We start from the raw sequence: 23885 nt of genomic DNA, 5'->3' as shown, positions 1-23885 counted from the left end.
TCTTGTGAGGTAAAATTACCAAATTTTTGCCAATGGAGTTTGGTTGGTTTGGAGATAGGAATATTTGGCCTATATAACATCAGTTTCTCATTGGAAAAAGCTGACTGACAGCAAAGTAAAGCTGTGAAAATATTCTAAATACAGCCTTACACCTAAACTGAACATTTTTTAGGAAGCAAAAATATGCAGTTCATTGCTTAGCTTCCTAGACAAGCACTCCTACTGCTTCTCCAAACTGGGGGTGTGGCGATCACCATCTACTGAAGGTAATAAACTGTCCATAGATGAGTGTCTCATACAGTCCCACTTCAGATAATTCGAACTATGCCTTTAATGAGGATATCCTCATTGACAGGCTCTCACCCAGGTAGCTGTATCTGTGGGAGTCGATGTCATCTTTGTTCGGGCTGTAGAAGGAGTCAGAAGTCAGGTTGTACACCTTGATCGTCCCGGTCCAGTAGTACGACCCCGGCGCCCCCATGACCACCAGCTCCTGAAAAAGAAAACCCCCGACATTCATTCGGACGACTGTTTTTGATTCACCTTCAATCTGCACTGCAATATCCTGCTGAAGGAAAGGGGGGGAGGAAAAACGCTGCTGGGTGAACGTCTGGTTAACCAGCAGCCGCAGACTGGTTTGTGCTATCTGCTCCTAACCACACGGCCAGATGGCACGCCGGCCGAAGCTTCCTCCTTTGATGTGACGAGGAATTCAGACGTCGGGCAAAACTGACAGCTGTAAAATGAGTTGTTCACAGCTTTCTGTTGAGATGCTCCACAGCTATTAAAGGGACCAGAGCGCGACAGTAAAGATACTGCACCGTTGCTCAGCACTTCCTGATTTTCTCCACTGATGTTATCTGTGTCAGAGGATGTGTGGTTACCACTGAGAACTCAAACAAACTTAAGGACCTTACTCAGCAGTATACATCCCCTGTGCTGTGGCGTCTAACATCTGGGCACCACCAGGCGTGTGCACCATGGTTCAGACAGGGATAAAGTTTAACAGTTGGACATCTTTTCTTTAAATTCCTCACATTCTTTCGAGGGGGTGGGGTGGGGGGGGGGTTGTCCAAATGCTTTAACAGATCAGCACTGATGCTCTCAGTCTGCGAAAAAGAAGTGAGTTTTATGATTTTGTCTTTGGTTTTAAAACAGTGGGTCCATTGTGGAATCCAGCCTTATCAGGATCTGTTCTTTCCTGAAGCTATAAGTCTTCTCTCGAGTGTTATTTGCAGGTTTCACATGATGTTGACCAAACCATCTCATGCTGCAGCAAAACTTCCGCTTACAAGATCAACACCTGCACAGTTATTTCCAGTTTGTAATCTGTGTTTTAGGGGGGTTTAGATAGTAAAATAATGAAACTAAAACCAACTAAATGTTACATCACACACTGCCATGAGCCTGAGTCTTCATCACAGTCGTAAACAAGATTTTCAAAGGATCTTTGATGCTGTGTTGAAACACACACATCAAAGACTTTGTGGTAAAATGCGTTAGCAGGATCATGTGAAATTATCCCATTTTAGTATCTATGATGGGGAAACCGTTTCTGAAGCAAAGCATTCATCGTCGTTTAATCTCCACTAATTGTTTGGTCATTTAATTTCAGCAAATACAGTTACAATTTCCCCACAAGGGACGTCTTCAAATGTCTCATTTTGTCCACGAAACAATCTTAAACCCGAATATATTCAGGTTAAAATGATATAAAACAGAGGAAAAGAAGCAAATCTTCACAATAAAGAACCATAGAATGATGAATGATGTTTCTGCTTAAATTTACTTTACAAGCAAACTACACTCTGAGAAATAATGGTGCCAACTAGAACCATATAGGGTTCTTCAGCTTGTCCCCATACAAGAACACTTTTTGGCTCCTTTTATAAAGGTTCAATATGGAACCCTTTCAGAGAGTTCTACCTAGAACCTAACATGAAAGGTTACACCTAGAACCATCTATGAAAAGTTTCACCCAGAACCCCATATAGGAGAGCCGTTTTATATTACATGGGTTGCATCTAGAACCAACCCAGGGGGTTCTTCAATCTCAAATCCACCTAGGGTGTCTTACCATGAATCCTTTTATATTATGGTACAAAAACCCCTTGACGAAGGCGTTCTTCGAGGATCTCAACAATCCTTGAAGAACTCTTTCCTCCAAAAAGGGTTCTTCGGATGAAAAGGGCTCTTAATGGAACCTTTAGTTTTACAAAGAATCCACGACGAAACATTTCTTCAAAAAAGGGTTTTTTCACAAACAAATGGTTATGAGTAGAACCTCAGCGCTTCAAGGAGAACCCTTCTGGATCTCTTGTTTCAAAGAGTGCAGAAAGCTAAAATAATGTTATTTACCATAGTTAAAATAAAGAGGAACGTTTCACCCTCAGGACACAGCTGTGCTCCGAGGACACACTTTAAGTCACTCACAGTCTACTGTACTTTACTGTATGTCACAAATTGAGCGTGACTGTAATCTGAGACATGAAAAGGACCTTTGCAGAACATGTCGCTCGGGGGCAACATCGGGAAAGAATTATATTGTTAATGTATAGAAAACAAAACGTCTAAACGGATCAAATATACATTTTCAAATTTAAACGTATTCCTCACATGAACATTTCTTTCCTGTCAAACTATATTTGCGCTCAAATGCATCTATACATTAAATCTGTTTGACCTTCCTCTCACTGGCTCTGCTCACTGCAGTGGCCTCTAGGGCTGCTCCTAACTAAAGAATATATTCAGTCCAATCAGATTTAGCTGTTATATACGAATATTTTGCAATTCATTCTTTTTTTTCAGATCAGTGTACCACACTAATCTCCTATAGCAGTCTATATGATGTATGTTTCACCAGTAAGATTTGCATTTTAACGCCTTTCTTCATCATCTGTGAGGAGAAAAAGTCAGATTTTCACAGTCAGTGAAAGTAAAAGCGTGTATCCATCTATAGTTGAGTTATAGGCTGCAGCAGCGCGTACCTGCCCTGCACACTCCGCATTTTTCATGCCATAAATTAAGAGTTTATTTCGACTGAACCAGAGTTGTTGGGACAGTGAAAAGACAAACCAAGACATTTTTGGTGAGTTGTATTTTTTTTTTCAGTTGAGTTTGAATGAAGCTGATGACGATGATGGTGTTTAACAAAAAGTTTCTTACTATTTAAAAAAAAGTTCCCTCACTTTAGCAGTCCTTTCAATAATGTCACCTCCCCTGCGAGCCCCTAACAGCACGTCACCTGCGCTCCATTTCCATCGCTCTGCTCTGCTTCCATCACAGTTAGTTTTGTGGTTATTTAGAGACTTGCTTTGCAAAGTTTACAGTCTGCCATGCTGTTGCATTACTCTGTGTGCGATGATGCAGCTAAAAAACGAGAGCTGAAACTCATTTCACCGCCTTTCAACAGTTAACCATGTTGTCACGTGGATTTTTGCTGTCATTCTTTCTGTAATTCTTCATTGAAATGTTCTACCTGTGCATTTTTGTAAGCCTCTGTCCGTTTGATTCTTATACTGATGCACACTGACTGACGAAAGAAAAGAAAAAACTGCTGGGCTTGAAGAACCTCAGGCGACTGATGGGTTTCCGACTGATGATTCAAACCTTCGATTGTAAGGGTGCAGCCCTACCGGCTCCATCTTTCTACTTTGTGGGAGATCAAAAGGCATTTGTAAGATACAAAAAGGCATTGTGCAACCAAGGGTGATGTCAATACAAAAACAGCAGTGCATCTATGCTATAGGGAACAGGAAACTCCTATTTGCTTAAACACTTTATCTTGTGGAGCCACACCAGGTCAGCTGAGGCCGCTGCAGCCTTTCCTGGAGCATCTGCCCACGGAAACATAAGCTAACAGTTATCAGCAGTTAGTCAGGAGAGCGCTGGCTGCTGATTTTATACAAATGGCGTGTATATCTGACTGTAGAATTCAGATTTTCCACATCATTTGACATCTTAAACAACTTGAGGGGAAAAAATCCTCCTCAGCCACATATATAATGTCTCTGCTAACTATATACATAATACCAGAGAGTCAAAGTCAAAAAAAAAGAGTGAGGAAAAAAAACATAAGGCATGTGGTAAATTGAAGTGAGAAAATGATAAGAAGAAAAGAGACAGTAAGGATGAAGCTCAGTGAGAGTCCAGACAACAGAGTTTGGATGATAACAGACTGATGTCTCTATAACAGACGAACAGAAAAGAGAATATTACATGGATAAAGAAGATGAACAAGCACCGTTACTGACCTCCGTAAAAACTCCCGCTATCCCGGCTTGGCACGATCCGTGCTCTTCCCCATACTTCTGCTTATAGTCTGAAAGAAAAAACAAACCACAAATTATTTCACTGTGTGCTTGAGCCAGCGTTTACTGGAGTTTTTCCTGCATTCCATATGGAGCTAGTCAAAGTCAGAGTCCCATCCACGAGGAATCTGGGGGCAGAAAGTAGACCGAGGGAAGAAGGGGTTCAACACCACATTTGTCGAGAGGACCGCTAACTTGGAGGTTGGGGGGTTGGGGGGGGGGGGGCAGTGCTCTCAGGTTACAAAAATATTGAGCTTGGATCTGTGCAAAATGCACTGTAAATACGGTCCCATGCAAAGTCTGTCTGGCTTCTTCACAACTGCTGGCAACGAGAGTTACGGAAGGAAGTGAAATCCTGACCTGGGAGCACAATTAAGGCGTAAAACAGCCTTTGATAAATAGCTCTGAGTCACATATCAAAACATATGAAGAACACATTTGCATGAGTCAGCTTAAAATGTTATGCAGTACATTATTTTTCAAATGGAACTTGATTTTTAGTGTTTTAGGGGGTGCGCAAAGGAAAACAACCTGCAGCCCAAATGGATTTGATTTACTACTAAGATAGCATAATCTGATTTCTCTACCTCGCAAGAAAATCTGTCCTTAAAAGCACCTGAATTCTGGAAAATCAAACCAAAACCTGCACTTTAACATAGTTAGCAGAATTACAGCTTTGTGAAAATGTTTTTCTTTTGCAAAAAGGTGGCTAGGGAATACAAACTCCATCTCCATAAAACGAACGCTCTTATATTGAAGGGAAACTTCTGCACTTTTTGATGCAATAAAATTGTCAGGGTGTAATGTCCTGGCTAAGAAAACTGAGATTTCCTGTTCACAGAGCCGTGCAGCATTGCTCACATGTACTAGGATGCATTGTGGGTAAGCGTGTATCATCACCCTCATCTATAGTTATTACTTTGTTGGCCAAAACACAGTGTTTGGTGACATAAATACTCATCTGGATACATGAAGATATTAGACATCCAATCTAAAGTAGCCTGTAGCAGAAGAACTCTATTTTCGTGGTCAATATAGCACACGCTGAGGAATTTACTGCTTCAATTGACTACCGTCAACACTGACCGGACATTCGCATGGAAAGTGCCGAAGCTTCTCTTTAACAATCTGTGTGTCCTTCAGTGGTCGGAGCTGGCTCTTGCCAAAGTACTCTTGTTGGACTGAGGGAGAAGAGATCACACTTCAAGGCTCTCCTGCTACTAGTCTCAGTGCCAAAACATCAATCAGAGGCCAGAAGCAGATGTGGGGCTTCAGTTCGCACTGATGGCGCTGGCTTCAGAGATCACGTGCCATGATAAAACGTAACCACAGAAGAGGATAAACAGACCAAACCAGTGGCTCCCAACCTGGCGGTCTGGACCCCTCAAGGGGTCCCAGGGTAACTCTGAGGGGTCACAAGATGATGAAAGGAATAAGAAATAAGTGCAGATATGCTGTGTAGCTGCACTGAGGAACAGCAAATGCTAAATTCCAGCTAATATCAGTGCTAACATGCTCACAATGACTATAATACTGATCAGAACTGTTTGAAAAACTGCTGAAAACCCCCCGACACCTTTCAAACATTCAACAATTCCTGCAACTTTCTGATTGGGTGCTTTGTGGAGTTGAGAAAGTAAGCAGGGTTTTAACTTATCTCTCAGTTCTCTTTCTATACACAATTATTTGTGATACTTTTCATGGAAACAACTGAGTACCGGACTCTAAGTTTCTAAAACTGAGTCATGATGTAAATGATATGTTGTACTGCTGCAGGAATTGAGTCCATGAATCCAGAAATTAGTTAGCATATCAGGACTTCTGGTTCCCTCGTCGTTGTTTTTTTAATGGGTTTTTCATTATTTGCCTGGAATAAAGTTTGTGGTTAACACAAGCTTATGAGGTTTTCATGTTTCGTTCTATAACATAAAATATGTCAGTATATACTGTAATCATGAATACTGACATGTCATAAAAAGGCCAGTGCTAACAAGTGGCTAAATGAGACTACAGAGGTTGTTGTGGACATTAAACATCATCACACCAAACACTGGTCACTTAGTGGTGGTGACGCTGAAGTCATGCGACCACGCTGTGGTTCATTTATTGTGTAATTTTAGCTTTTTTACTTGTGGTGATCAAAAATCGTAAAAAGTGGTGTTTGCCAGTGAAAAGTATCTTTGTTAATAAAACATTTAAATCTCACAAACTTTTGTGCACCACAGAGCTTATTTTCTTCACTAATCCAAAATCCAACAGAAACATCCGACTGACTTTTTGTGAAGGAAACCAGAGCAACGCTGACTTCCTGCTTGGCTGACAAAAACACGTCATCCCAGCAGCACTCTGTTCACCGCACTTTCTAGTGTTACCGTTTAAGACAACTATAAACACTTTTGATTTGGTATGTGGGCACACAACACATCCTACAAACCATTTTTTTACTAGAATTACCCGGCTCTCACTTTAGCATGTTAACTTTTTCTAATTTGCAGTAACACAACATACAGCTGAGGATGAATTTGGTCATCAAAAACTATTGGAAAAATTAAAGTTTTGACCTTGTGATGCAACTAGATGAAAAGTTAAGGGATCATCAAAGTGATTACAGTTCATCCTGAGGAGATATTTCATTCAAAATCAAAAATGTGAACTGCAAACTGGTGCTAGAGAAAAAGTCGGGCGATCAACAAAGTCATTAGGCCTCATCCTCTGGGGCCAAATTTCACTGCATCTTGCATTTTTCAAATGCTCACAGCTCATGTATAACCTGTATCTTTGCTTCATTTTAAGGGGTTGCGAAACATCGGAGTCGGGAGCCACCGGACTAAACAAGATCTCTTGCCCTGAGCAATGTATTTGATCTTTTTTAGAGCTGATATCTGCCTGACGTGAGAGGTTCATATGAGTTGAAATGAAGGAAAATTCTAATTAAATACGTGCTGTGCTTGTCCACCATTGTGCCCCCACCGTACCTTCATAACAAGGGATGAGCGGTTTGGTCCTGCCCTGCAGGGTGGGAGGAATGATGGAGCAGTATCCATGTGGAAGGATGTGCTCTGAGTCGTAGTAAACGTTTTTCCAGCGGTGAGCGCAAGCCTGAGAGAGAAGGAAGCAGAAACAGAAAACAAGCTCAGACACACGTTCACTCTGTAAACACAAACACTTCAGACTGCAGGCAGGCGTTTCTCGACCACGCTAGTTGATAGTTTAATCCCCGTCCTCTCTGGGCTGGAGTCACTCCGTCTCTGTGGCTGTCAAATGATCGTCAATGAGAGGGGGAATTAAAGCCCATCATAACCGTGACCATAACAGCCATGGTCTGTGGTGTGAATATCTCATCTGCAGCATGGGAACCGTGTTTCTAAAGCAGAAGCTAACGTGCAGCCGGAAAATCTTCACATGACATTTTTGTTTTAAAAGTTTTAATTTCAAAACGGCTCCTCCAGGCTTTAAAAGCAGCTGGAGGGGCCAAAAGTTCAGACAGCAAAAAAGAAAAGCGGATCAAAAGGCAAAAAACAAACTCCCACTTTATTATGCTGCTGCTGCTGAAACCATTCCTAAAACTGACGGTGAATAATTCTCAAAATAATATTTTGCTGCTGTGTTTTTCAAAATAAAACATTCCACAGATCAGTAAGCAAACAGAATAATATAGACTCGATTTCAAACTCTGCACAAATCAGGCCACATAAATGTGTAAATGTGGTAATAATTTAGTACCCTGGGGGGGGGGGGGGGGTGGTGGTGGGGCTCCTGTTGCTCTGGGGACTGATCTGGACGCCTCTGTGCAGACAAAGTTCAATTCATTTCCCTTTGCACTGTTTAACTCCTCCAGTCTCCTCACCATGCACACACACACAGACACACTTAGAGCCAATCTAAATGAATATAAGAGCTCTGCAGATTGTGGGCGCACACAGAGCATCAGATGACTGTCTGGAAGCAAGATGCTGTGTTGAGAAACACTTGTGTTTCAAAGTAGAAGCAACGCAGCATAAACTCTCGCTCCGAAGTGGAGACAGATTCTTTAAAAAAAAAAAGATCAATCGGCAACATAAACACGACAAAAGCAGCTCTGAGACAAGTTCTGTTGAAGCAGCGAAGGAGGCTTTTACGGCTGGAGTCTGAGCCGTTGTCATGTTCCTGTTCAGTTAAAGGGCTCACTGGTCACAAACAAGGCCTTCACTGAAAGCACAAGATGAAATCACCACAATACACATCTGCCAAGCAGCCGTTTCCGTCCTGTTGCACAGAAACGTGAGTCCATTCAGATGAGATAAAAAAAGAAAAAAAAAACAGCAGTGCTTGTGGAGAGGCAGAGCAACACGTGGCTCTGGAAAGCCACCACCTTTCTTTTATCATCGGGACCCTGACTGGACTGCAGCTAAAAGCTTGTTGTTATATCACTCTACGCTCAAATTCCCAAGACCGACAAGTCCAAGAGCTCCTCGGATTTTGACGGCCTGACTGGCGAGTAAAGCCAAGAGTAATGGTTTGAAAATCACGCCAAAACATTCCACCGAGGTATAAAAAAATGAACCAAAGACAAACATATTGAAAGGAACAGAGGTTTAACAGGCCAAACAGTGATCCTGATGTCCACTCTTAGAAATAAGGGTTCCAAAAAGGTTCTTCCTAAAGGGCTGAGGTTCTACCCAGAACCATCTGTTCCTAAAGAACCCTTTTTGAAAAGAGGGTTAATCAAGGGTACTTTGTAAGACTAAAGGAACCATCTTCATCCAAAGGTGCCTCTCTGGAAGAAACAGTCCTTCAAGATTATTGAAGGCATTCTTTCATCAAGGGGATCCCGTGATGGGGGGTTCTTTGTACCATAATATAGTTGGGTTCTTGGTAGATACCCTTGGGTGGGTTCTAGATTAAATATTTGCAATATAAGAGGATTCTCAGAAAAGCAACTTGGTTGAACGTTAGATAAAACCCTTGGAATACAAAAAGGTCCTCAGTTGAAACCCCCCCCCCAAATTGATTACAAGGTTCCATATATGGGCCCTTTTCCACCAACATAGAACCAGTCACATTCCACTTAAACCATTCTGAACATTTACCCAAAAAATGAAGCGGTTCAGAACCTGAAAAGTTAGTTCCCAGCTGGCACTGAACCATAGCAGGTTTATCTCCGGATATTCTAAAGGTTCTCTGCTGATGACATCCTTGATTAAACTGGTTCCACTCAAAACTGGTGGAAATGTGGAACCAGTTCAAGAACCAGACCTAATTTGGTTGCAAAACCTTTCACAGATTGTTCCAGGTATAACCATTTATGTTGGGTTCTGTGTTGAACTCCTACCGGGATTCAAAAAGAGTTTTCTTATGGGAACAAGGCAAAGAACTCTTTATGGTTCTACTTAGCACCTTTATTTCTCAGAGTGGAAAGGGAGGAATCCTTGTGATTTCTTTGACTCCCAGCAGAGGAGGTCAAACAGCAGCAGGTATCCAAACACTTTCACACCTGTCATGAGTGTTTCAAGTGTCCACCAGTCGCCTTCAAACCGCCCTGGAACGCCACAGGTTCTCGCTACCCCGCCGCACAGGAGACGGGGGGGTTAACATTTAATGAAGGGCTGCCCTTGGACGGGACCACCGCAGAGGGGCTGAAGCCTAAACAAACTCTGCCAGCTGCCCTCTGATCTCTGTGCAAACACCCAACCAAGCACCTCTGGGATCAGCACCACTAGTTAGTCTATTTCTCCAAATCACTCTCTCCATTTTTCTAAACAACAATCTTCTCTTGACAAACCCTGTTCCACTGGCTCGTCCAGCTCCAAACACGAGGTAAATGTTTTACACTATTATGTAACGCCGCTGCAGCTTCCAAATCTGTCTGACTTTAGTTGTACTCCAGCTTTGAATAGGCAAAAAAATCATTTGAGTTCAGTTTTTACTTGCTTGTGAGCTTGTAACACAGGATGGAAGGAAAAGGCTTGTTGCTGTAATGTTGAGACCAGCTGTGGTTTAACAGTGCGGTTCATGGTAAGACATTTGTAACAATGATGTCGGTATAATCAGGTCTGTTTTTTTTTTTACAAGTGTACATGGTTCACATTAAACAATTCAATGAAGTGACTGCTGCGGCGTCGTGTCCCTGAACTCACCAGTATGTTGCCGTTGGCTTTGTCCTGGCGGGCCAGGCTGACCCCCATCCACTCATCGTCCCTGTCTCCCTGGCACGTCTTCCCACAAGACTCCCTCAGCTTGTTTCCTGAAAGACAATGAGAGCCGTTTGCAGCCGTTGAGTCATTGGGATGGAGGACGTCTTGGAGCAACTAGCTTGTTGCCTGTCAACCGTTTGTTTTATTCTTTATTTCTGCTGAATGTGCAAGTGATTCTTAACAGCTGACAGTTTGAATTTCTGTGGCTCACACTAATGTTTTCCGCTTATCTGAAGTATTTCACAACAGCTCTTCTGTTGCTGTCTGGTCAATACTGCAAGTCAACTTCACTCGAAGATAGAAATCTATCATGACATTTAAAAACCCAACTACACTGGATTTTTGAAGCTGAAATTAATATTGATATTTCAGTGTTAAACAAGTCTGATAACAATATACTGGCTAACATTAAACAAATATTTTTTTAATAAAGACTTCTTTAAGGCTCCAAATAATTATTATTTTTATGCTTGACTAACTAACCAAATCAATCGATTAACTGTCTGGTCAATAAAACCATGAAAAACTCCCATCCTAATTCCCCTGAGCCAAAGGAAATGTCATCAAATGACATCAAAATCCACACACAAATATAAAATTTCAAATAACCTCCTGCACTATTTACTGATGTGCGTCTCACATAGCGCTGCAACTAATTCATCACTGATTGATCTACCGATTATTTTCATGATTAATCAATCGATCAGTCTATAAAATGTCAGAAAATTGTGAAAAATCCTCAAAGAAAAGCAACAAACTCGCATTTGAGACACTGGAACAAGCAAATGTTTGACATTTTTGCTTAAAAAAATACTTAAAAGATGAATCAGTGATCAAATTTCCTTTTGATGAACTAAATGATTAATCGGCTAATTGTTGCAGCTCTAATCTCATACTGCTTTGTAAAGCTGTTAACATTACTGATTGTGAGCTCTTGACCAGTTTATGAAGATCATAATTCACATAAATCCACAATGTCCACAATTCATGGTGTCCAACATCATATTCAAGCACTCTTCAAGGTGCATTTTCAAGCTTTCCCAGCACCAGTTGTGGTAAATGATGTATGAAACACAACAAAGTTTCGTATTTCAAAATGCATCACCTGTCTGTAAGTAGACTTGGCATCCTCTATAACCTGACTGAGCCAATAAAAAACAGTCACTCAAACAATCAATAACCTTAATTTTAATAAAACTAAGTGTAGCTACACATGCAGAGTGGCAAGTGAGGCTCGAGTGGAGTTGTCTTTATTTTGTGTGAAGGGTAAAAGAAATTAGACTGACTGGCTGATCTTATTTCTTCATCCAAAGAGTAAACTATTAAGTCAGAGAACAATTTATTACGAAAGTAATGAAAAGACAGTTTCAAGTAGTTTCAAGCACTCTATCCAAAATCCAAGCACTTTTTAGATCTTGAAAACGTTACATTACAATTCAAATGTTTTCAAGGATTCCCGGCACCTATAGGAACCCTAATAACTAGGAGGAAAGCCATAAAAAAGACAAAGATCTCACCTCTAAATTTCACTGTTTAAGAGTCCAAATCTCCCTTCGCGGGCCCCTTCCATAAGTTTTATTCACTGTCTCCCTGAAGACAATTGATTCAGCACAATGGCATGTAGCTGTGAGTGTTTGTGTGTGTCAGTGTGCTGTAGGTTCCCAGAGGCCCATCAGAGTCCAGCTCCTCTGCTCCATGTGCTTCACTGAGCACCAGGCAGCAGCACGCGCTCGCTCTGGTAATGTTTGTGACACACTGACTGAGCGCGGGGGTTAATATTAAAGCCATGCCTGCACCCCGGCTCTCTTGACCACAAGAACAGAGCCGTGGGGATTGAGGTTTTGGTGGGGGTGAAGCTCAACTTTTTGGCTCACGTGCTTGGAAAATATTAGCAGGAGCATAAATCATATTTATCAAAATATTTATGGACCTCTGCACACAGACAGAACCTCCTTTTCCTTTGCACGTCTCCATATAGCAGGTAAAAGAACAACTGCAGCACTGTTAAGAGCAGTATAAGGCTGCATTATTCTGATAAAACAAAACAGATGCTTGGGGGAGTTTATGCAAAGAGTGGACAAGAAAAGGCTGCAGGAAAGTCCAGCATGTGTGTGTGTGGACTGCAGCAATAGATAGGGAAATTTCCTGAACTGTTTATGTGTGTGTGTAAATACATGTGAGTCTGCAGCGAGCGTGTGTCTCTGTGTGCTCTTGTTTTTATGCTGCAAGCAGTGGTGACTGACCTCTTCCAAGGTCCATCTCTGTGCAGCGGCGCTCTGGGTTGCTGTGAACTCGACACTTATACACAGCTCCGGGAGAGTGCACAGAGCTACTGTAGGTAGATTCTGCCCTCGGAGCCCCCACTATTACCCTGCAGACACGAGGAGAGGGGAGAGGATGGGACACAGTGGGGTTTTCACGCACCAAAACACCATACAGTATCTTTAATTTGAGTCACTGAAACTTTTAAATGAAGATTTACATCTATCTCCAGCAGAAAATGGGCAGAATCTTCATAAAATATGATAAGATGTGACAAGATAAGATAGAACATTTTTAATGTCAAAGGAAATTCTCATCCCATATTGTTCCAGAATGACAGCAACATAACAATAACAACAATAGAGTATTAAATATAAAGTAAAATATAAAATATAAAGTGTATAATGAGTAAATGCAAAAATCAGTGCCTAACAGAATAACAATAAAAGAAAGATAAAGACAAAAGTGAGCTGAAACTGAGAAAGCAATACTGCAAGCCATGTTGAAAAGTAACAAAAAGTTATACTGCACCAGATAATGAACATACATGATATTAAACGAAATATTTTACATGATAACAGTAATTAAAGTAATATTGCACATGATTAACCATTATTATTGCATTTATTGGGTGTGGATGCAGCCTGAGCTCTCCAACATTTTCTTCATAAGTACAAGTTCATTGCATCACTGACAGAAAGTAACAGCATTTCCAGGAACATCACAGTTTGGGACTCACCAGCGTGTGTTGTCATGATAATGCTCCAGCACAGAGTAGCCAAAAAAACTAGAATTTGGTCCGCGGAACACCAGAGGATGTTCTAAGTCTATGTTGTAAGAATAAGCCACTGAAATAGAGAGACAAACGTAAAAAACATTTTGTAATCCCGTTTTTTGTCCCCGGAGAGGAGCCATCCCTTTGCGCATCGTGCGTAATAACGCGGTTAAAGTGTCCAAAAAGAAAGAAGAAGAAAAAAGTCAATAATGAGGAGTTTTCAGCTCTTCTGTGGTCAAACTATTACAAAACTATCGTTCAGTGATTTGTTCCTGGTGTGGCGCAACATGCAGGCTGTGATGGCATGAGGAAAGGCGTGAGGAGCAGAATTAACGGTCCGGTAAATAACGGTGCGTCAGCTTCTCTCCATTCTGTGTCAATCTGAGAAAGTTGTTGCTCGCAGGCTCCCTGTCGTGGAGATAAATGCGGTCAGATCTGTCAAGTTGACAAGAGGAAGCCTGGAGGAGACAGGAAGTGAGAGGAGTTTCACTCAAAATAAAAGCGTCGCTGCTGGTTGGAGCGGAGCTGCGACTCCTGCAGGGTTTTAATGCGAAAGGTGAAACCCGGAAAGTGTGTTTCCATTGCGCTGCACTGACACGGTTAACGCGGTCATGGAGAGACGCGAATGGTTTTGAGGCGCAAAGCATCACATTTCACCCGTGGGCTTCAGGGGCTCCGCGCACCTAAACTGAGAGATGAGGGCGCGCTGCTGCCATCTAACGTTTTCCACTCACAGTGACCTGAGAAACATCCTTACTTTCATACTTTAAAAAGTTTGAGTTTTAACTTTAATAGGCAGTTTAATGATTTATACATCCAAGATCTGAGATTCTCAGAGTTGAAATCAGGGATTGGACAATTTCTCAGCGTTATATGAGCCAATTATTCAAAGCTTTTATTAGGAAAAGAGAACATTATTTGCAAACTTTACAAATTGAAAACTGACTCAAGACACCCCCTCTGATGTGGTTTCTATCCTCCTTTCTCTCCCCTTAAAACAAAGCAGTTTTTACCAGTTGTGACCAATCAGAGTGATTTTAATCTCCTTGTTTAATTTGAATACTTATTTCAAAATCATGACAAAACAAATTATCAACATTTACAAGAAAAAGGAAAAAGATTAAAAGAGAGATGCTGCAGAAATATGTTTTTTTATGCTTTTATCATCTCTTAATCATCTGGCAATCCCTCAGTTTTATCTTGTATGTCTTGCGGAGGGTTCAGGACCCTTGGAACCGCTGTACGGTCATAACATCCGTTTATTGTTGGCCAAGCACATCATTCAGGAGGCCCATTCAAATACTGTATTCTCAGCATCAGCCTGCTGGATTCTGGTGAATTTCTTTACAGTGTTTATTTTTAACATCAGTTCAGTGGAACGTCTCTACATTTGTCAAGGAAAACAAAATTCAGGCTCTAGGTGAAAATTTAAAATAGAATCTGATGCAGTAAGGCTCACTTGTTGTCCAGCTCTTACAGGAACAGGCGAGCTGTATGTTTAGTTGTGTGTCTGCATCTGTATCCTTCACTAAATAATGTGTTTTGCTTTTTGTTAATTCACTTGGGTGTCATCACAACCAGTTTGTAAGCCAATCATTGATCTAATATGCAACATGTATACTAATATTTGCACGTTCATAGATTCTGACTGATAACAGATGTGATTTATAACTTGTTTGCTTTTTTTATGGAAAAAAAAAACTACTTCAAAGGAGAGTATTTAGGGTCTTTCTGGAGGCGATTTCTAGTATTTAAGTTTACCTTTATGGCATTAGTTTAACTCTGCAGTAGGTCTTTGTTTCTATCCTCATGTTACTGAAGGCTATAAAAGAAGTAGAGTGGAGTTCCTTGTTGTGTATCAACATAATTGATCAATAAAGTTGATTCTGACTCATCTCTTTATATATAAATCTGCATTTTTGTTGCAGTTTCTGCAGGTTTCAACAAGTGAAGTTTAAGACTTTTTAAGACCATTATAAATGCAAATTTAGAGTTATTTTACTGGCAAAAAAGTACATTCAGTTTGCATTAGTGGTTATTGGTTCAATGTTGGTTTAGTTTTGCAATTGTTACAATAAATGAATACATCTTCTCCACCCAAAACTCATTTAAATGTGAGAATTAAGTGATACTTTATAAAAGTAAAGCCAATTTCATAATTCAGTCCATTTTAAGACCTGTAAAGACATTTTAAGGGCTAAAGTTCAGATTATTGGAATTTACACTGTGACTTTAAAGCACTGCAGAAACTGTCCGGTGGAGTGAAGAAATAAAGGTCAAACAAAGGTTACCCTCGCTGAAGTATGTGACCAGCTACCAACAGGATCTTTAGAACTCAGATTTGTTGTGATGTCTGCATTCCACACACGTCCGTTTAACAGGATGTTATCATACTTCACCCTGCGTTGGACAGGCTAAACAAAGAAACACCAGTTAATGAGATAAGCTATCGGATTTAACATGTAACATACTGCATGATAATGAGGATAAATGAGTGACAAAAGGTGTTCTGTAAATAAGATTTAATCTGTTAGTCTGAAAATGTATAGCAAGTCATATAGTGCCCTATAGTACAGTTTAATTATCATAGTACAATTTACAGTTTGTGTTTTTGTGTTTCTCTGTCAGTGTCAGTGACAAAATATAAAGCATAGAAAAGCTGTGTTAAACAAACAAGGTCCAGAGGCCAGTATATATCTTCATAATGTGGTGCGAGTGCACAGTTAAAGGGTCGTTTACAAGTTTTACAGAGGAAGTGATTCAGACAACGGCACAACACAGAAACCTATAAATCAACTGACCTGTCAGCATCAATACGTGATAATGACATTATTTATTGCACAAGCCAATCCGTAAAAACACATTCTAAAATAAAAAGAAAACAATTTAACTTAATCTAAAACATATAAATTAACAAACTCAATTTCAGAGTAAAAGTGGATTCATGGAAGATTTGTGTTTTCTGGCATATTCTCTATTTCCCTCATACCTTTAGATACTGTATACTCACACACGCACTCACACACACACACACCACACTGTCCCACACATACAAACACCCACTCACACACAGAAAATGACAAAAAATGCAGAGAGAAGGGCGAGATCGAATCCATGGCAGTCTTCCCCTTCAGCAGCAGTAGCAGCAGCAGATTTTCATCCAAAAGTTCACGAATCATTTCAATACTCATCGTAACCAAGGCTGTGGAGAGACACACATGAAATGAAGTCTATTATTCATGTAATTTTCAACAAAGAATCGTTGATATTATGTTCTTTAACCACATGAAGTGACTTAAGGGAACGTTTCCTCAGCAGGTAAACGGATGCTTACAATCGCTTTTGAGTCTTCTTTGTCCAAAACCTTTTGCGCTTGGTCAGGAGGAAACTTGAGCATGGAGGTAATAACTTTGGCCATCGTCTGTGAATGAGAAGCAAATAGATGACGACCAACATAAAAAAAGTAAAACATTAAACCCTAATCTTCATCTTCAACATTTTTGTTTATGCAAATTATTGCATTATGTTCTTATTTGTGTTTTACTCAACATCACGGCTTTTGTGGAGTTGAGACTGCATGTTGCTAAGACAGTTTTTCATCATCTCTTTCACAAACACCAGATACACTAACCACCTACCTTTCACACACTGATCTGATACAGTTTAAGTCCAACAAGAGAAAAAAAATCAACTCCAGGCCCATCTGCCAGGGTGCATGCATTTCCCCATAAACACCAGGGATAATCAGAAACAGGGCTGCTGTGTAGGAAACCCAGCAGCTCAGCTAACACTAAACAAGGCCAGCGTGTCTTTAAATGGCAAATCCGCGTCATGCGAGATGTATGTTCTCGCAGGCAGCCTGGGGGACATCCTCCACACAGGGGAGGTCTGCCATGCTGCCATAAAGACTAACTGTTTGCTGAGGAGCTGGGAAAATCCCGCTGACTTTAGGGCCATGTCAACAGCACTGTTAATTAGGGAGATCACTGTTAATTTTACCCAAGAAGACGGGACACAACATGACTTTTACATGGTGTCCTAAACGGTCTCATGTTTTGTGTGGCAAACGAAGGTCAGTGGGTTACTTGCTAAAAAAAAAAAAAAACGGTGGTTGGATGTACTCTCTGATATCATCTGTTGTTATTAAAATGTGGTGGGTTTCAAATTGTTTGGTTTAATTTATTGACCACATCCGAGCATATTTAGAAATGACAACATGTCAGTCTTTGTCAGGGAAAGAACGATAAAGTCATGGGGCTAAATTTTTATGGCGGTGCACCAACTAATACAAGCAGCGCTCCAGTTGTTTGGTATCTTTATTTTGCAATGTCCGTGTGGTATTTTGGTGCCTAGCGAGCAGGTAGGAGGAGAGACGCAGACAGGTGGGATGTTTATTTAAATGAGGCAGCGCAAAGCGAGCAAAAGCGTCTCAGATTCTGACGTCTGTTTCTGGTGCAACGTCACTCTGAAGCAACTTTGGTGACTTTATGAACAGCAGCAAATATCTGCAGCAAATGTGCAGAAATAAGAGTTTAAACAGGAATATAGCACACAATATGGTAAAAAAAACATGTTGCAACTATTTTGAAAAATATTGTGATGTGATAAGAATCACAATTAGTGGGAATGATCATTTTTACATCACAATTTTAATTTTCACTGGAGAAAACTATTAAAATCATGATGATGTGACAAATCAAACGTGTTTTCTTACATCTGGAGAACAAGACTTGGAGGCCCGAGTGTTTCTGCAGAACTACAGTGCTTCATTATACGGCTGTTTTGTTACACACTTTGCTTCTGTGATTTGGATATTGCACTTTCACCATTTTGCAACTTTCACAAGATTTTGATCAATTTTGTAGCCCTACTGGAAAGTCAGTAAATCAATCTGCATTTACCTATAAATAAACGTGAGTGATTCTTTCAGTATCTGTTCTTAACAGCTGATTTACAGTGAATGAAAAGCTTCTTCCTCACCATTACATCCCTGCAGCCATCTAAACACAGCAGGACATGCATGTTAAATATTCAGCCTCTGTTTTGAGAAGTGTCATGCCAGGGCGCAGTACTAACACACACGACTGTCCTCTGTGATTAAATTACTTGCATATGACAGAAAAACCACACACATCACATGGGTCTGTTATGACTTTGTACTCTCTGTTTATGAGGGAGGCACTGGATCACCAGAACTCAATCTTGTGCATTAAATTAGTTGTTCATGTTTTATTCTTGATGCATTGTGAAGCAAACACTGCTGTGTCATATTTTAAGATATGATGTGCCCACTATTAATATGAAATATAGAATAATTATTATTTAAATAGCAACAGACTAATGCGATCTTATGCGCAGCTTCATCAGACAAAAAACACACTCTGCCTCTGGCTGCAGGTTTGTGGTGCTGAGTGTTCACATCGTGCTGCTCTGCACCTTCCAGACAACAATGTTTCTCCTAAAAAGCAGCATTTGTTGAGGTTTTGTTGAGTTTTACTGTGATCGACTAAGTTGTTTCAGAGCTCTGAGACCAGTGATGTGACTGACTGAGAGGGTATCTATTAATCACCATGACCCCTGATCTATACTCACCTTCACCCAGACCCTGCTGCACATACATAAAACAGCAGGTGTGCTTGGAGACGCCCACACAGTTCAAGCACCCATGACCTGCGTGTGTGTTTGTGTGATTAAAATAGTGCCGGTGGACTTGCATCTATTGTTGTTTCTGTTGTTGTTTTTTTTTTTTTTTATAGTCAACCAACCATTTATCATTCAGAAATATTAAGACAAATAGGAGCTAAAAAATAGGAAACTCAGTCATATAAACAATCAGGTGATTTTTTATGTACAGTAATGTAAGAAAAATAAAAGCATACTTTTGTTTCCCGTCCCATCATGTATTCAAACAACACCTTCCTCAGGTACTCCATCTCAGTGGCTTCTGAGAATGGATCGGTGCTGTTGCATCCAGGATCTGTGAAACCAAACAAAAACAGACATTTAATCATCTGGGACCTGCGCAGTCACACTACAGTGCAAAACTGTGATATTAAACCATAAAATTTCATGAATAATTGTTTTAACAGTCAAGCTTCTCTTTCTGAGGTCCTGTGTTGTGCTATAAGTGAACGTTGCACATTATGTATTTTTATTGGACTATGTGCAGCTAACTACTCCATGTTGTCATTTTGAGTGAGTCTCATGAGACTTTCTGCTTAAATACAGTAAACAAATACAAAATAAATCAGTGCTATAAGATATAAATCAGGGTGCACTTCAAAAAACATCACAACTGTGGTTTGTAAATGATTTTTTTCTTGTCTTGCTTTAAAGTAAAACTACTACCTAATCAAGGTTTTAGTTCCTTTATTCAAAAAATGGCTCCACCTGACAAAACAATGTAAAAAGAGGCACAATTACAGCCACTTCTAGCATCTTGATAAATTATCTAATCAGTTAAATTCTTAAGAGTGACTAATCGATTAATGATTAACATCCCTTTTACTAGCATAAAACATTATCAGTCATCAGTTTCATGTTTGTGTTAGCAACCGTATACAGAGCATTTCTGCACAGGCGAGGCTCAGCTTGAGCACATTAATACCACAAGAGTGAACGAATGAACTTTTTAATTCTCCGCCCAAAGCTATAACACCATTATCCCTTTTAAAAACTATGAATGGGAAACTGAGCTGCAGCACGGACAGGCCTGGTAACACTTACGCTACTGCAATATCCCCATCAGGTCTTTAATACGGAACAACACCCACTTGCTCTCTGCTTATCTGGAATAATCATTCACATGACACCAAATGTCCAAATGTATGCGCCAAGAGAGGCTGTGTGACTTGAGGACAGAAGAGGTGATAGAGAAGCGCAAACAAGTCTTTGATCTCTTGTGTGAAGCACGGGGTCGCCAATAAATCTCACAGCCTTTGTCCTGTTGACCCTGCATGTTGAGCCTCGCACAGCACCAATCAGGAGGCTGCAGACTTTAAACAGCCTTCTGATGAGCCCTTCTACCTGAAACTACAGATTTATAATGAGCAGAAGAAACTAATAGGTCCAAATACAGGACAGAGCAGGTATCAGGCTGGATATAGTGTGGAGGATTTGAGAGGAACAGTCTGTGTGCTGCAGGGTCCTGTGCGGGAAACCTTAAAACCACAATCTGTAAAACCCATTAAATCCGAGGATGGCTTCTTCACTGCCCCCCTTCTGACAGCAGATTCTCTTTATTACACCAGCAGGGAAGGTCTAAGAGGAGGGTAGAATTCACTCAATACCCCCCGTCGCTCTACATGCTCTCTCACACATCATGTTCAGTTTACGATATACTTGAGGATACAGCGTTGACTTACAGTCAGGACCCAAGAGGCTTACCCTAACCTTCACCGCAACGGTTACAAGTCTAACCCTAACCTTTACTCTAACCTTAACCAAACCTTAATTATAACCACAGCTCCAATCTTAACCAGTAAACCTACAATCACACTTAGCGGGCCAACATGTCCTGAAAAGCATATTTAAACCAGACCACACACCCACACACCATTCAGGATCTGCAACTCATGTCCTCTGTCTGATCCATGAAGAGACGTGGGGGCTGTCAGATTATTGGTAGTGTGTCAAAACCCCTGAGATTCTACAGAGCAGCTAGGCTCCTTGGACAAGAACTGAAAGGGCTGGAGTGAGCCTTAATCTGTACTAGTTAAACTTGGACATTTAGTGTTTTGGGGGAAGAGTTTTTCCTCACTCTTTCAAGGCTCTACAGGACAGGGGGTGTTGCACACTGTACAAACTGTAAAGCCCCCTGATGCACATTGTGATTCGCGATATTGGACTATATAAATAAAATTTGACTAGCTTTCATGAATGTAGCTTGAAATTTGGTTTAGTTAGTTGGACACTATTGAGTTTTGGAGTAAGATAAGTAACTCAGGTTGCTCACAAAAACCTTCGGACCAAAGCCTTTATAGCAACAGGTGCTCATGAACGACCGAATGAGGCTTAACCCAGGTGCTCTCAGAAATCAATAATCTCCAACTAACTTAAACCATGTTCATGAAAGATACTTAGATATCCTAATTTAACTAGTACAGATTACAACCCTCTCCTGGTTTAATCTAAGCCCTGTCTGCAAAACAGATCCATTCTGTGTTTAAAAATCTTATTACAACACAAAAGTTAGGTAACCTCATTCATTCCTGTGACATTGCATGTGTTCAAGCATTTTGCATGGTATCTTTGTTGTGTTGATCAAGGAAATTGGCTCAAGAAGCAGAACTAAGTGATTCATGGTGTAAAACATTACCTTTGAATGTGCTCCCGAGATGAGTTACAACAGTGCTCCGGTGGAAACATTTAATCTTGTCCTCAAGCGAGTGAATCTACCGTGGAGAAACACACAAGCATGCACAGATTAATAACTCTGAAAAAAAAAAAAAGCCATTTGACCCCAGTGGGTTAATTCTATGCATTAGCCTAATTGTTACATGGGACCTGAGCACAGCGTTTTGTTGATCATCCTTGGGGGGATGTTTGTGAGGATGACGATGTGTGTGAGAAAAACTGTGGGAGGCGTTGCTTTGACGGTTTATAGGGTTAAACCAAATGTAAACAGATGTGCTGTGTAATTAAGTTGATGCAGCAGGAGAGCAGTAGCTGCTCTTGCTGGAGGCCACAGAATCCTGGGAATACACTGCATGGGATTTGCTGTTCACTTGTCCCCAGCAAAGAGCAAACACACACACACACACTCACACTCACACACACACAGAGGGTCTGACACTCACTCTCTCGACAAAGCCCTGCTCCTTCAGCCGAGCCTCACTCAGCAACGTCGTCTTCTCCGCTAGCTGGGTCTGTGGTAGAGAAGGACAGAGCAGTAATGTCAGTGACAATCAGAAGTGACATCCTGTCTATCATGATGCATGTTGTCTTGATAAAACAATTGTTTTTCACTGTTAATGGGCTTCAGTGATACAAATCCTAGAGAAACCAGTGAGACAAACATACCTGCAGCTCTTCCATGCTCATCTCTCCCATCTGGCCAAATAAATAAGAACAAAGGGAAGATAATGTACATTGGAATAGAAAAAGAAAAAACCTGCATGTGTAGCAACAGTAAAAAACAAGAATAATACATATCTACTTTGTAATGGTATGACAATAATTAAATAAAAACTATAAAGAATACATCTCTTGATATTCTGTACGTTTCTTATTGTTAACAAATCCCATGAAAAGACCAAAACAAAAATAAATTCCCTCTAAAAAGTAAAGTTTGTGTATCTGAGGCCTCATATAGCTCTACTGTCGTCAATAAACTATTGAAAACACATAAATGATCAATATTAGCTGTTTTTCCACCTGATTGTCAAGCGAAAACTTTTAAAATAATGCAGAAAATAAAAAAATAAGACAATGAGAATTAGTTGTGACCTTCAACTGGTTTGGAGCAAACACACTATAGACCATGCAAAGTGTAGTTTCATTAGAAACTGGTGGTATACGCTGTATAATGCATGGTAGTAATAAACAGAGTAGTAGTACTAGTTGTTTGCCAACTGCCCATAATTCTTAAAGTAGAAGAAGAAACAAAACCAGTTGCCTTGTAAGTTGTAATTAGTTTTACATGTCAGCTATACTCATGTCGGTGGAAACGGCTGATCAGTCATGCGAGTTAAATGTTTGCTGTGTCGGAACTTATTTGGAAAAGGTGTTTCATTCTTCCACTAAACATATTAACTCTTTTCCAATAAGGGAAAAAAAAACCTCAAGCAAGCCTGAAAACCTTTTTTTGCAATATTGAGGATGTTTACAGTTTCCATCAATCTTGTCTAATGCAAGACTTCAAAATGTGCTTAAAAAACACTTGTATTGTTGCACTGATTGACATTTTCCTTCACTATGATTAACGTGAGCACTCTAGTTTATTTTGAGTCAATCCCACATATTTGCTGGAACATTTAATTCATATTGGTGCACTGCTTAATAGGCAATTAAGTCAGAGTGCAAAACACCCGCTGGCAGTTGGGGGGGTGGGGGGTTGGGGGTGTCTCTCCCCTACCTAGTTCTCCAGTGTTAAGCTGAAGTCTTCCACAAACTCGACACGCAATGTACGAATTTTTTTTTTTTTTTCTTAAGATTATTTTTTGGTCTTTTTGCCTTTAATTACAGTGAGAGCTGAAGACATTACAGGAAAGGGGAGTGAAGACAGAGGGGATGACACGCAGCAAATGGGCCGCAGGCGAGAGTTGAACCAGCGGCCGCTACATAAGACTAACAGCCTCAGTACATGGTACCAACTGAGCTATAGGGGCGCCCTGTACGAGTATTTCGAACTGAGTGTAACCATAA

General features: G+C 40.5%; 2 protein-coding genes across 3 annotated transcripts in view; both read right to left on the bottom strand.

The window, feature by feature from the left end:
• Nucleotides 1-14005, bottom strand: part of itga9 (integrin, alpha 9) — a 69430-nt gene extending 55425 nt beyond the window's left edge. The window contains exons 1-6 of the mRNA XM_084735452.1: nucleotides 13485-14005; nucleotides 12727-12854; nucleotides 10427-10533; nucleotides 7286-7409; nucleotides 4254-4321; nucleotides 364-493 (exon numbers count right to left, since the gene is read on the bottom strand). Coding sequence (XP_084591578.1) covers nucleotides 364-493; nucleotides 4254-4321; nucleotides 7286-7409; nucleotides 10427-10533; nucleotides 12727-12854; nucleotides 13485-13672 — 745 coding nt within the window. The 5' untranslated portion in view covers nucleotides 13673-14005. The remainder of the gene's footprint in view (nucleotides 1-363; nucleotides 494-4253; nucleotides 4322-7285; nucleotides 7410-10426; nucleotides 10534-12726; nucleotides 12855-13484) is intronic.
• Nucleotides 14006-16027: 2022 nt separating this feature from the next.
• Nucleotides 16028-23885, bottom strand: part of golga4 (golgin A4) — a 30849-nt gene continuing 22991 nt past the window's right edge. For both annotated transcript variants that reach the window (XM_084735345.1, XM_084735346.1), the window contains 6 exons: nucleotides 22542-22571; nucleotides 22319-22387; nucleotides 21838-21913; nucleotides 19400-19497; nucleotides 16855-16941; nucleotides 16028-16722 (listed from right to left, as the gene is read on the bottom strand). In XM_084735345.1, coding sequence (XP_084591471.1) covers nucleotides 16708-16722; nucleotides 16855-16941; nucleotides 19400-19497; nucleotides 21838-21913; nucleotides 22319-22387; nucleotides 22542-22571 — 375 coding nt within the window. In that variant the 3' untranslated portion in view covers nucleotides 16028-16707. The remainder of the gene's footprint in view (nucleotides 16723-16854; nucleotides 16942-19399; nucleotides 19498-21837; nucleotides 21914-22318; nucleotides 22388-22541; nucleotides 22572-23885) is intronic.

This window comes from Lutjanus erythropterus, chromosome 14, assembly GCF_056507025.1.
Source record: "Lutjanus erythropterus isolate fLutEry1 chromosome 14, fLutEry1.hap2, whole genome shotgun sequence".
Lineage (NCBI taxonomy): Eukaryota > Metazoa > Chordata > Actinopteri > Lutjaniformes > Lutjanidae > Lutjanus > Lutjanus erythropterus.
The sequence above is the reverse complement of the archived record's forward strand: the minus strand, read 5'-3'. Positions and strand labels throughout refer to the sequence as shown.